The sequence below is a fragment of the Loxodonta africana genome, chromosome X (assembly GCF_030014295.1).
Source record: "Loxodonta africana isolate mLoxAfr1 chromosome X, mLoxAfr1.hap2, whole genome shotgun sequence".
In the NCBI taxonomy this organism is placed as follows: Eukaryota; Metazoa; Chordata; class Mammalia; order Proboscidea; family Elephantidae; genus Loxodonta; species Loxodonta africana.
The window spans coordinates 59,336,871-59,351,206 of NC_087369.1; the positions used below are offsets into that span (position 1 = coordinate 59,336,871).

At 39.2% G+C, this 14,336-nt stretch overlaps 1 protein-coding gene across 1 annotated transcript in view; it reads right to left on the reverse strand.

Moving 5' to 3' along the window:
- The window catches only part of SHROOM4 (shroom family member 4), an 83,480-nt gene that overhangs the window by 8,791 nt on the left and 60,353 nt on the right, over positions 1 to 14,336 (reverse strand). Inside the window, exon 3 of the mRNA XM_023541642.2 lies at positions 3,418 to 4,281. Coding sequence (XP_023397410.2) covers positions 3,418 to 4,281 — 864 coding nt within the window. The remainder of the gene's footprint in view (positions 1 to 3,417; positions 4,282 to 14,336) is intronic.

Here is a 14,336-nt window from a genome sequence, read left to right on the forward strand (position 1 = left end):
ATTTGGACCTAGGCAAGCTGACTCTAGAATCTGTGCTTTCAACCACTATGCTATACTGTCAAAGGGACAACTTGACATCATATGAAAACCCCATTTAAGGAATTCTGTGTCTGGAGTACATCTATGTTGACAGAGAAGGGAGAACATTCTGGAGGGAAGATGACAGTATGAACTTAGAGACTTTCTATCTACATAAAAATACTTAGGGTGCACATAAGAGTTCAGAGTTAGAAAGTACTGTAAAGAAAAAAAAGATGTGCTAATTGGAGATTCAGTTCCTCAGAAGACATAGCCCTCTATCATATTATATCATATTAGGCAACTATGTTCTAGGGCTTCTTTCCTCATCACCTCCACTTACATGGCAAGGGTTACAGGAAATCTCTGAGGACGTAATCCAAGTTCGATAATGGACATCAAAGCAAAAATAAGATTCATTCTGCGGAGCACCGAGAATAAATGCATAAAGTCCATAAAGCAAGCTATATCTGTACTTAAATTGCAGTTCTTAGACTTAACCAATACTTGGTAACTCCATTAACCTGCTTCTAAATGCATCCCAGCAGTTTTAAATTAAATACTACTTGGGTTACCGAGATTCTGCAGTTTAATTTAGCAGAAATTAGGACATCATTTTTCACATTTTAGATTCGAAATATTACAGATGTGCTTACCTCTAACACAAAATCTCAAAGCCACTACCTTCTGGTTAGGAGTCTGTGCTCTCTTAAGGTCTGGAATGGGATCTTCTTGAGATGCCCTGAGAACCTGGGGCAATGTAGTGGGCATAGTGAGCCAGAATACCTGGGCTGCGATCCTGGCTCTGCTACCTTGTGACCTTGACAAAGTTACTTTACCTCTCTGTGCCTCATTTTTCTCATCTAAAAAAATGGGTGATACTAATGGTATCTATTTCATAGGTTTGTTGTGAAGATTAAATCGATCATTACATGAACTTGCTTAGAACAATGCTTGGCACATCGTAAGCAAGCAAAAAATGTTAGCTATGTTGGGAATGATGTTGCTCCTTAAATCTCCATCATGCACAGGATATATATAATTGATTTTTGAAGCCACAAGCCAGGGATGTGTGCAAACAAATGTTTCCACTCTCATCTCGTACTTACTTAAAAAAACAAACCTCCGAAGCAAGAAACAAGATCTCTGGTAATAGCAATTTCCTTCTCTCTGGTCAAGGTGCCAATACGTATGCAGGTACAATGAAGGAGGAAGGACCAAGAGGTTGCAAGTGGTATGGCTGGGACCTAGAACCGCTATGTTTGGTACACATTGCCATACAGGAGGCATGAGGGCTTCATGAAGGCATGGCCTACTGAAACAAGATCTCTGAGAGAGGCTGCCTAGGATGGCAAAATCAGCATGGGTTTTAGAGCCAGACAGATCTGGCTTTGAATCTTTGCTGTGTAACTCTGAGTTAGTTAGTACCTTATTTTGCTAAGCTTCAGTTTCCTCATCTTTCAAATGAGGAATAATAATACCCCAGAGGGTTGTTTGGAGGATTAAATAAAATAATGGATGTAAAGTGACTAGCACAGTGTCTGGTACATAATAAGTGTTTAATAAATGTTCATTCATTTGCTTATTCATTCTTTTCTTCTAAAATCTTAATTAAGTGCCTACTATGTTTTTATGTCCTAGGTCACCTTCCCTTTTCACAAAATGTTTTCTAATGACAATAAGATGCTCCCCAGTTAGATGGTCAGCTTGAGAAGCAGTCTCATGGCGTCTGATAAGAGCTTCTCACAGTGGTTGGGAGCCACATCCTGTAAGTGCTGTGCTTGTGGTAACTCAGGCTGTAAAAATTCTCAACTGGATTTGCCTGAGACTGGCTGCTGTCAATAAAAGACATGACAACAAGATACTTCTAACAGCAGCAAATCTGAGACAATTTCTTTCTATAAAAGGATTTAAAGAAAGCACTTAGAAGGATAGACATACCTAGCCACACCTCCCTCAGCAGAGAGTGGGCTGAGCTCTAGGCAGGAGGTAGACAGAGCTGAAAGACAACTCACTGACTGAAGATGGGTCTGGGGCTTTTGCTTTGGAACAAAAAGACAATCACCCCCTATGGAGCACACAGATGAGCACTGGCACAGTGAAGTGAATAGAACTGGCAATCTTGCTGCCAGACTACACTCCTGCTTTTGCCTCCCTGCCCAGGCCCCTCACCCTGCCAACTGCCACCTATTATCTGCTGAAGCAAACACAAACAGGCAGGGGAATAAGGGTGGAGGTGAAGGAGAAAGTGAAAGAGAAAAAGAATGCCCTTACTGTTGTAAGAAATTATCAGGGCATAAAGCACCCAACCCCGGGAACACTTTTGATGTTGCGGATAAGGAGAAGAGTTTGGAAACTGAGGCTACTTATCCAAGAGCAGAGCAGGTCAGGTCAGGAGCTGACTTCTTATTCTAGAGTGCAAGCAGAAGAGAAGGCAGAAAAAGGCCTGAGCCAGGCTGCTGGGAAAGACCTACTACAGGCAACAAGGGTTTAATGCCTTCTGGGTCAGGCGCCACTATACCTTAAAGACAAACCAAGACATGCTTTTTTAAAATAATGATGTTTAGGAATAAGAACACCAAAAGCTACCATTTACTACGTGCGCTAAGAATGGAGCTATGTCCTTTACACCCCATTGCTGTTGAGTCGATTCTGACTCATAGTGACTCTACAGGACAGAGTAAAACTGTCAATAGGGTTTCCAAGGCTGTAATCTTTACAGAAGTAGATTGCTGCATCTTTCTCCCATGGTGCGGCTGATGGTTTTGAGCCACCAACCTTCCAGTTAGCAGCCGAGTGCTTCGCCACTGCCCCACCAGGACTCCTTCCCATCCTTTACATAGGTTATCTTAATCTTTGCAACAACCGTGTAAAACAGGTATCCAGGTGAGAAAACTGAGGCTGGGAGCAATTTAACTGACCAGCCCAAGGTCACACAGCTCGTAAATGGTGGAGGTAGAATTCAAACTCATGTCGCCACCTGATATGACTCCAGCACCTGTCCTGTCTCTTCAGGGACTCAGTGTCTTTCACAGAGGTGGATTATCCAATTGGCAAGGTAAGCACAGTGCTTACCTTGCTTACGAGATCATCTGTAGTGAACAATTTCACGTGGGTTTCACTACCTCCTTGATGGTGAGATCCATGTGAAATTGTTCATTACAGATTAGTTAAGTAAGCAGAAGTAAGCCCCTGTCAGAGATTGTACCTTTGAACAGTGGCTTTGATTCTATAACAAGGTGCTGTGGGGTTGGGAGAGAGACAGATGCCAGCCATACCTAGAAGCAGAATCTTTGATGTGGTGAAAAAAAAGTGAAATTGTTCACTACAGACAATCTAGTAAGCATTGTGCTTAACTTGCCTATTGGATAATCCACCCCTGCCTTTCTAAGCACTTACTTGGGGGAGTTAGTGGACTTAGTGTCCAGGGCCAGCTGCTCTGATGTCCTCCAAAGCCCACTGATGCCATAATAGCAAGCGGGGTTAGCCTGCTCAGTTTGAGATCCGAAGTGGCCACCTATTGGAAGTACGCTGGGCAGGAAATTGCTGGAATGGAGATCAAAGGCCTTTTGCTCTGCTGGGAAGCTTTGTGAACCCTGCCTTAAGACTTCCAGGTGACCAAAGCCCAGGGGTTGTGGCTGCTCCAGGACATCCTCAGTGTTGAGGGCAGAGGAACCAGTGGTTTCTGAACTGAAATACTGGGGTGGCAGTTCCTCCTCCTCCTGTTCTTCTTCCTCCCCCTCTTCCCCTTCCTCCTCTTTCTTCTCCTCTTCTCCCTCCTCCTCTTCCTCTTCTTTCTCTTGCTGCTGCTGCTGCTGCTGCTGTTGCTGCTGCTGCTGCTGCTGCTGTTCCTGCTGCTGCTGTTGCGCAGCTCGGAGGAGCCTGTACTTCTCCCAGTTGGGGGGTGGAGGGCGAGGAGGAGGAAAGGCCTTCTTCCTGGCTCCAAGAGGATCCAGCTGGGTCTCATCAACTTTGGCAAAGAGCTCTCTCCGATTCTGACCCCAGGCCTGAGAGCTCTGTTGCTCCAAGCTGATATGACTCTCTGAGAAGGCCCGGCTACGCAGTGGGCGGGGCATGGAGGAAATGGAGCTCCCCTCCTCATAAACTGAAGTTTCCTCTGTTTTTTTTGAGGAGTGCTTCAAGTCTCCAAGGAGGTCAAGGGAAGAGGTTGCTCGGTAGCTTGACAAGTTTAGCGCTGAGTTCTCAAGGCAAGGATGAAAGTGGGTTGCCCATGAAAAGTTACCCTTGGAATGAGCAGTTTTCCTGCAAAATAGCAGATAAGGGTTGAGTAAAAAAGAAGCAAGTTGCCGATGAGCCCAAATTTTGGATGACATCATTTATGTAAAATTTAAAACTGCCACAAAACAATAAAATATATGTAGTAAATGTAATAATAATAATAACATAATGATGGCTAACATTTACTAAGCAGATATTAAATGCTAGTCATTGTTTTAAGTGCTTTACATGTATTAACATATTTAATCCTCACAATAATCCTATGAGGTAGCGATTACTATTGTCCTGATTTTACAGTTGAGGAAAATGAGGCACCGACAAGTTAAGTAACTTGCCTAGGGTAATAAAGTTAGTAAGTGGTGGAACTAGGATTTGAACATGAACAGTCTAGCTCCAGAGTCTGAATACACACACATCACCCTGTCTGTTTGTAACACTTGGAATGGATGGGCTATGTTCTGGGGCTTACCAATTGGGTTATCTTGCCACATCTGTTATTTTTGTTTTGTTTTTAGTTATGGAACATGTCAAATATTTAGAAATCTGCAGAGACTACTATAGTAAACACTTATGTTCCCACCTACTGCCAAGAATTAGCACATTTTAATAATTTGTCATCTATGCTTCATGATTTTTTTTTTAAGAAATAAGAAGTAATACCCTTTGTATCACTCTCCACTTCCATTCCTCTACTGCCTCTCCAAATGTAACTAGTATTATGAATTTGATATGTATAATTTCTGTCCATGTTTTTATACTTGTAACTAAAAACATCAAGCAGGCCACTCACAAATACCTGATATTTTGGATTTAAAATATCTCTTAATGCAATTCTAACCAGAATTCTCACCAGGAATCTTTTAACTACAGAAGTTTTAAGAAAAAAAGCAGGAGATGTTAAAGAATATTCTGCTACAGAAAAAAAAAATGTGAGGGGTAAGTAAGGGGTTAAGCATATTACAAAGTAATTATAATTAAAACAATGTGTTACTGATTAATGGAACAGAATGGAAAGTCCAGAAACAAACCAAACTATCTGTAAAAAAAAAAAAAAAAGTTCATATAAAATTAGCCTTCCAAAACAAGTGATAAGGAAAGATTATTTAATAATTCTTTTTGGATAACTGTAGAGCAATGTTATTTGGAGCTACACCACATATTATATACTAAAATAAATTCCAGATTCAAGAGTTAAGTGTGTGTGTATATAATTTTAATATATTATAGATATAATTATGTGTATATTTGAATTTATAAGAAAAAACTATCAGAAAATTAAAAAGACTATCATACTTGAGGTGAAATAAGATTCTCATCTTATAAACAACAGAAGAAAATTTCCAAGGAAAAAAAGCCCAGCTTTTTTTGAATATGTATAAAAAGTCAAACTTCTGTATAATAGAGTGACCAAAGTCAAAGGACATGTGTTCAGTCTCAGTGTGTAAAGAGTTAAGCCCACTAAGTCAGGAGACCTGGCTTCCTGTTGTACCCTGTGAGCAATCAACTTCATGCTAAGTACTTTCCAGTGACAGGAAATTCCAGGGATTCAATTAAATCATTGGACAGGATATTCATTCAGTAGTCATGATGAAGGCTGAGACTATTTCATAAAAAAATAATACACATAGTGATGGCCAAGCTCAGATAGAATGGAAAACAAAATTTCCCTCACTGCCCTCATCTCCAGCCCCTACCCTGGCTATCTCATCATTCACGTGGATCAGAAATTCACATCCACATCCCCTTTCTCTTCTCACTTGGGCCTTACCCCACCTATAGCTCCTTAAGATTCTAACAATCTCTTGTGTGCAAACTGTTCTGCCTGGCATTTCCCATCAGGAAAACAAAAAGGTTATGAGTGGAAAGAAAAGTATGACAAATGCATACCAGGCAGAGAGGCCTTTCCTGACCACCCTCTCTAAAACAAAGACTATTTATCTAATTACCCTTATTCTACCCCACCTGGCATTATATTACATATCTATTTTTGTTTATTTTGTGTTCTACCCTCTAACTAAAATGTAAGCTTCATGAGGGCAGAGATCTTGTGTCTTGTTCATCTGGCACCTAGTGCCTGGCACACAGTGAGTGTTCTATGAATATTTGCTTAATAAATGAATTAATACCAAAAAAAAAATAAGGGTCATAATATTTTTATCTGAAAAAAAGTTGAATTAAAGGTTAAAAAAACAATAAAATAAAGAAGGGCACTGTAATGTTAAAGACTAGAACACATGATAAAGATCCAAAGTACTCTGAATATGCAACAAATAATATAGTATCAAAATTCATAAAGCAAACTCTATAGGAGATGCAAAAAGAGGCACAAACTAAATATGAGACTTTTTCAGGTGGTAAATAAAGACAATCAAAAAATAAGAAATTGGAAAATACAAATTTATCCATACAATAAAAAAAAAAGGCTATACTTTCTTTTTGGAGCCCTAGTGGTGCCAGTGTTTAAGTGTTCGGCTGTTAACCAAAAGGTCAGCAGCTCGAATCCATCAGGCGCTCCTTGGAAACCATATGGGGTAGTTCTACTCTGACCTATAGGATCGCTCTAAGTCGGAATCCACTCGATGGCAATGGGTTTGGTTTTGGTTTGGATCATTATAATCATACTTTTTTTTAAACCAAAAGACAACATCATGCTTAATATTAAAGATGCATTCGCACTAAACTTAGGAACAAGGCAAAGGTGTCCACTTTCCCCAATGATACATAAAACAATTTTTAATATCAAAAATTTAAAGAATCGATATGGGGGAGGGCCAAGATGGTGGAGTAGTCAGACACTTCCGGTGAGCCCTCTCACAAAAAGACCTGAAGAAACAAGTGAATCAATTATATATATGACACGCTAGGAGCCCTGAACATCAAAGACAAAGTAAAGAAATTGGACTCAGTGGCAGGGGGAGGGAGAGGCAGTTCAGAAGAGGTGAGGAATTACCAGACCTGACTTGGCAGGAACTGGTGCCCCTCAGGCACGATCTCCTGGCACGACTGTGGCAGAGCTGGCAGTAGGATTCTGGACCCAGTTTCCTCAGGGAAAGAGAATGAGCTGCACAGAGTCAACTCATGCCTCCAGAACCAGTGAAGAACAGTGCTCTTGGCAAAAGACACGTACTTGTTGTCTAATTTACCACATGGATCAAAAAGCACTCCTTGCAAAAGAATTCTCTGCCATTATTTTTTTTAATAATTTTTATTGTGCTTTAAGTGAAAGTTTACAAATCAAGTCAGTCTCTCCCATGTAAACTTATATACACCTTACTACATACTCCCATTTACTCTTCCCCTAATGAGTCAGCCCGCTCCCTCCTTCCAGTCTCTCCTTTCGTGAACCTTTTGCCAGTTAAAAAAAAAAAATTTTAACCCTCTCTACCCTCCCATCTCCCCTCCAGACAGGAGATGGCCAACACAGTATCAAGTGTCCACCTGATACAAGTAGCTCACTCCTCATCAGCATCTCCAACCCATTGTCCAGTCCATTCCATGTCTGATGAGTTGTCTTTGGGAATGGTTCCTATCCTGGGCCAACAGGTTTGGGGATGACTGCCGGGATTCTTCTAGTCTCAGTCAGATCATTAAGTCTGGTCTTTTTAATGAGAATTTGGGGTCTGCATCCCACTGTTCTCCTGCTCCCTCAGGGGTTCTCTGTTGTGCTCCCTGTCAGGGCAGTCATCGGTTGTGGCCGGGCACCATCTAGTTCTTCTGGTCTCAGGATAATGTAAGTCTCTAGTTCCTGGGGCCCTTTCTGTCTCTTGGGCTCATAATTATCTTGTGACCTTGGTTTTCTTCATTACCATTTGGTACAGGTGGGTTGAGACCAATTGATGCATCTTAGATGCCCGCTTGTAAGCATTTAAGACCCCAGACGCCACACTTCAAAGTCGGATGCAGAATGTTTCCTTAATAGAATTTATGTTGCCAATTGACTTAGATGTCCCCTGAAGCCATAGTCCCCAGACCCCCGCCCTTGCTCGGCTGACCTTCAAAGCATTCAGTTTATCCAGGAAACCTCTTTGCTTTTGGTCCAGTCCAGTTGAGCTGACCTTCCCTGATTTGAGTATTGTCCTTCCCTTCAACTAAAGTAGTTCTTATCTACTATCTAATCAGTAAATGGAAACGCTGGTGGCGTAGTGGTTAAGAGCTACGGCTGCTGACCAAAGGGTCCGCAGTTTGAATCTGCCAGGCGCTCCTTGGAAATCCTATGGGGCAGTTCTACTCTGTCCTATAAGGTCACTATGAGTCGGAATCGACTTGACGGCGCTGGGTTTGGTTTTTGGTTTTAATCAGGAAATAACCCTCTCCCACCTGCCCTCCCTCCCCTCTCTCGTAACCACGAAAGAATGTTCTTCTCAGTTTATACTATTTCTCAAGATCTTATAATAGTGGTCTTATAAAATATTTGTCCTTTTGCAACTTACTAATTTCACTCAGCATAATGCCTTCCAGATTCCTCCATGTTATGGAATGTTTCACAGATTCATCACTGTTCTTTATCGATGGCAGTGGGGTTTTTTTTAGTATTCCATTGTGTGAATATACCATAATTTATTTATCCATTCATCCGTTGATGGACACCTTGGTTGCTTCCAGCTTTTTGCTATTGTAAACAGAGCTGCAATAAACATGGGTGTGCATATATCTATTCGTGTAAAGGCTTTTATTTCTCTAGGATATATTCTGAGGAGTGGGATTGCTGGGTTGTATGGTAGTTCTATTTCTAACTGTTTAAGGAAACGCCACATAGATTTCCAAAGTGGTTGTACCATTTTACATTCCCACCAGCAGTGTATAAGAGTTCCAATCTCTCCTCAGCCTCTCCAACATTTATTATTTTGTGATTTTTGCATTAATGCCAGCCTTGTTGGAGTGAGATGGAATCTCATCGTAGTTTTAATTTGCATTTCTCTAATGGCTAATGATTGAGAGCATTTTCTCATGTATCTGTTAAAAACCTGAATATCTTCTTTAGTGAAGTGCGTGTTCACATCCTTTGCCCTCTTTTTGATTGGGTTGTTTGTCTTTTTGTGGTTGAGTTTTAACAGGATCATATAGATTTTAGAGATCAGGCACTGGTCGGAGATGTCATAGCTGAAAATTTTTTTCCAATCTGTAGGTGGTCTTTTTATTCTGTTGGTGAAGTCTTTAGATGAGTATAGGTGTTTGATTTTCAGGAGCTCCCAGTTATCTGGTTTCTCTTCGTCATTTTTGGTAATGTTTTGTATTCTGTTTATGCCTTGTATTAGGGCTCCTAGGGTTGTCCCTATTTTTTCTTCCATGATCTTTATCATTTTAGTCTTTATGTTTAGGTCTTTGATCCACTTGGAGTTAGTTTTTGTGCATGGTGTGAGGTATGGGTCCTGTTTCATTTTTTTGCAAATGGATATCCAGTTATGCCAGCACCATTTGTTAAAAAGACTATCTTTTCCCCAATTAACTGACACTGGGCCTTTGTCAAATATCAGCTGCTCATATGTGCATGGATTTATATCTGGTTTCTCAATTCTGTTCCATTGGTTTATGTGCCTGTTGTACCAGTGCCAGGCTGTTTTGACTACTGTGGCTGTATAATATGTTCTAAAATCAGGTAGAGTGAGGCCTCCCACTTTCTTCTTCTTTTTCAGTCATGCTTTAGTTATCCGGGGCTTCTTTCCCTTCCATATAAAGCTGGTGATTTGTTTCTCCATCACATTAAAAAATGTCATTGGAATTTGGATTGGAAGTGCATTGTATATAGAGATGGCTTTTGGTAGAACAGACATTTTTACTATGTTAAGTCTTCCTTTCCATGGGCAAGGTATGTTTTTCCACTTATGTAGGTCCTTTTTAGTTTCTTGCACTAGTACTTTGTAGTTTTCTTTGTATAGGTCTTTTACATCTCTGGTAAGATTTATTCCTAAGTATTTTATCTTCTTGGGGGCTACTGTGAATGGTATTGATTTGGTTATTTCCTCTTCGATATTCTTTTTGTTGATGTAGAGGAATCCAAGTGATTTTTGTATGTTTATCTTATACCCTGAGACTCTGCCAAACTCTTCTATTAGTTTCAGTAGTTTTCTGGAGGATTCCTTAGGGTTTTCTGTGTATAAGATCATGTCATCTGCAAATAGAGATAATTTTACTTCTTCCTTGCCAATCCTGATGCCCTTTATTTCTTTGTCTAGCCTAATTGCTCTGGCTAGGACCTCTAGCACAATGTTGAATAAGAGCGGTGAAAAAGGGCGTCCTTGTCTGGTTCCCGTTCTCAAGGGAAATGCTTTCAGGCTTTCTCCATTTAGAATGATGTTGGCTGTTGGCTTTGTATAGATGCTAGAATTTTTATCATGAATGTGTGTTGGGCTTTGTCAAATGCCTTTTCTGCATCAAATGATAAGATCATGTGGTTTTTGTCTTTTGTTTTATTTACATGGTGGATTACATTAATGGTTTTTCTAATATTGAACCAACCTTGCATACCTGTTATAAATCCCACTTGGTGGTGGTGGATTATTTTTTTGATATGTCTTTGAATTCTATTGGCTAGAATTTTGTTGAGGATTTTTGCATCTATGTTCATGATGGATATAGGTCTGTAATTTTCTTTTTTTGTGGTGTCTTTACCTGGTTTTGGTATCAGGGATATCCTGGCTTCATAGAATGAGTTAGATAGTATTCCATCATTTTTTATGCTTTGAAATACCTTTAGTAGTAGTGGTGTGAACTCTTCTCTGAAAGTTTGGTAGAACTCTGCAGTGAAGCCACCTGGGCCAGGGCTTTTTTTTGTTAGGAGCTTTTTGATTCCCTTTTCAATCTCTTTTTTTGTTATGGGTCTATTTAGTTGTTCTACTTCTGATTGTGTTAGCTTAGGTAGGTAGTGTTTTTCTAGGAATTCATCCATTTCTTCTAGGTTGGCAAATTTGTTAGAGTACAATTTTTCATAATATCCTGATATGATTCTTTTAATTTCAGTTGGGTCTATTGTGATATGACCCATCTCGTTTCTTATTTGGGTTATGTGTTTCCTTTCCTGTTTATCAATTTTGTTAATTTTTTCAAAGAATCAGCTTTTTGGCTTTGTTAATTCTTTCCATTGTTTTTCTGTTCTCTAATTTATTTCGTTCAGCTCTAATTTTTATTATTTGTTTTCTTCTGGTGCCTGATGGATTCTTTTGTTGCTCACTTTCTATTTGTTCAAGTTGTAGGGACAGTTCTCTGATTTTGGCTCTTTCTTCTTTATGTATGTGTGCATTTATTGATATAAATTGGCCTCTGAGCACTGCTTTTGCTGTGTCCCAGAGGTTTTGATAGGAAGTGTTTTCATTCTTGTTGCATTCTATGAATTTCTTTATTCCCTCCTTAATGTCTTCTATAACCCAGTCTTTTTTGAGCAGGGTATTGTTCAGTTTCCAAGTATTTGATTTCTTTTCCCTGATTTTTCTGTTATTGATTTGTACTTTTATGTGCTTGTGGTCTGAGAAGATGCTTTGTAATATTTTGATGTTTTGGAAGGTTTGTTTTATTACCTAATATGTGGTCTTTTCTAGAGAATGTTCCATGGGTACTAGAAAAAAAAGTATACTTTGCAGCAGTTGGGTGGAGAGTTCTGTATAAGTCTATGAGGTCAAGTTGGTTGATTGTAGCAATTAGGTCTTCCATGTCTGTATTGAGCTTCTTACTGGAAGTCCTATCCTTCTCTGAAAGTGGTGTGTTGAAGTCTCCTACTATAATTGTGGAGGTGTCTATCTCAGTTTTCAGTTCTGTTAAAGTTTGTTTTATGTATCTTGCAGCCCTGTCATTGGGTGCATAAATATTTAATATGGTTATATCTTCCTGGTCTATTGTCCCTTCAATCATTATGTAGTGTCCTTCTTTATCCTTTGTGGTGGATTTAACTTTAAAGACTATTTTGTCAGAAATTAATATTGCTACTCCTTCTCTTTTTTGATTGTCGTTTGCGTGATATATTTTTTCCATCCTTTGAGTTTTAGTTTGTTTGTGTCTCTAAGTCTAAGGTGTGTCTCTTGTAGGCAGCATATAGATGGATCGTGTTTCTTCATCCAGTCTGAGACTCTCTGTCTCTTTATGGGTGCATTTATTCCATTTATGTTCAGTGTAATTATAGATAAGTATGTGTTTAGTGCTGTCATTTTGATGCCTTTTTGTGTGTGTTGTAGACAATTTCATTTTTCCCCTTACTTTTTTATGCTGAGACGTTTTTCTTTGTAAATTGTGTGTTCCTCATTTTCATAGTAGTTTAATTTAAGTTTGCTGAGTCGTTTTGTTTTTCTTGGTTTTTATTTTGAGTTATGGAATTGTTAGACCTCTTTGTTGTTACCTTAATATTTACCCCTATTTTCTAAGTAAAAACCTAACTTGTATCGTCCTATATCGCCTTGTTTTCCTCTCCATATGGAAGATCTATGCCTCCTGTTTTTAGTCCCTTTTTTGATTATTGTGATCTTTTACATAATGACTTCAATGATTCCCTATTTTGAGCATTTTTTTTCTTTTTTAAATTAATCTTAATTTGTTTTTGTGATTTCCCTATTTGAGTTGATAGCAGGATGTTCTGTTCTGTGACCTTGTGTTGTGCTGGTATCTGATATTACTGATTTTCTGAGCAAACAATTTCCTTCAGTATTTCTGTAGCTTTGGTTTGGTTTTTGCAAATTCTCTAAGCTTGTGTTTATCTGTAAATGTTTTAATTTCGCCTTCATATTTGAGAGAGAGTTTTGCTGGATATATGATCCTTGGTTGGCAGTTTTTCTCCTTCAGTGCTCTATATATGTCATCCCTTTGCCTTCTTGACTACATGGTTTCTGCTGAGTAGTCGGAGCTTATTCTTATTTATTCTCCTTTGTAGGAGACTTTTCTTTTCTCCCTGGCTGCTTTTAAAATTTTCTCTTTATCTTTGGTTTTGGCAAGTTTGATGATAATATGTCTTGGTGTTTTTCTTTTTGGATCAATCTTATATGGGGTTCGATGAGCATCTTGGATAGATATCCTTTCGTCTTTCATGATGTCAGGGAAGTTTTCTGCCAACAGATCTTCAACTATTCTCTCTGTATTTTCTGTTATCCCTCCATGTTCTGGAATGCCAATCACACACAAGTTATTCTTCTTGATAGTGTTCCACATGATTCTTAGGGTTTCTTCATTTTTAAAAATTCTTTTATCTGATTTTTCTTCAGCTGTATTGGTGTCAATTGCCTTATACTCCAACTGCCCCCCCTGCATTCCAATTGCTCAATTCTGCTCCTCTGACTTCCTATTGAGTTGTCTAATTCTGTAATTTTATTGTTAATCTTTTGGATTTCTGAATGCTCTCCCTCTATGGATTTTTGCAGCTTATTAATTTTTCCACTATGTTCTTGAATAATTTTTTTGATTTCTTCAACTGCTTTGTCAGTGTTCCTTAGCTTTTTCTGTAGCTTGCCTTATTTCATTTCTGAGGTCATCCCTGATGTGTTGAAGCATTCTGTATATTAGTTTTTTATATTCTGCATCTGGCAATTCCAGGATTGTATCTTCATTTTGGAAAGATTTTGATTGTTTAATTTGGGGAGTTATAGAAGCAATCATTGTCTGCTTCTTTATGTGGTTTGATATTGGCTGCTGTCTCCGAGCCATCTATAAGATATTGTAATGATTTATTTTATATTTTGCTCACTGAGTCTTATCTTCTTGTTTCGTTTTCTTTCAATATACGCGGATGGGCTACTAGATTGAGCTGTCTTGATTGTTGTAGCCTTTGAATCACTTATGTCTGATTACCAGCTGGTTTGGGCTGTTACCAGATATATAAGCCTAAGAGTCCATTCACTATTCTTGAATAGAATCAGCTTAGGTGTTCTGATTTTGGGTCACCAAAATCACTGTCACCTATTAACTTAGAGGAGTGGTGGAGATAGTTGTGTGCACCAGATTCTAGTAGCAGCAGGAGGTCACACTCTGGGGGGGGGGCAGGATGCTGACAGCCTTCCCCCACATGGCAGTAAGGTAGGTGTGTCTCTATTCCTAAAGCACTTTGGTGGTTGGGCTCTGCAGCTGTACCTTAGGCACCCAATGCATGTACCTCTAAAGACTGGTAG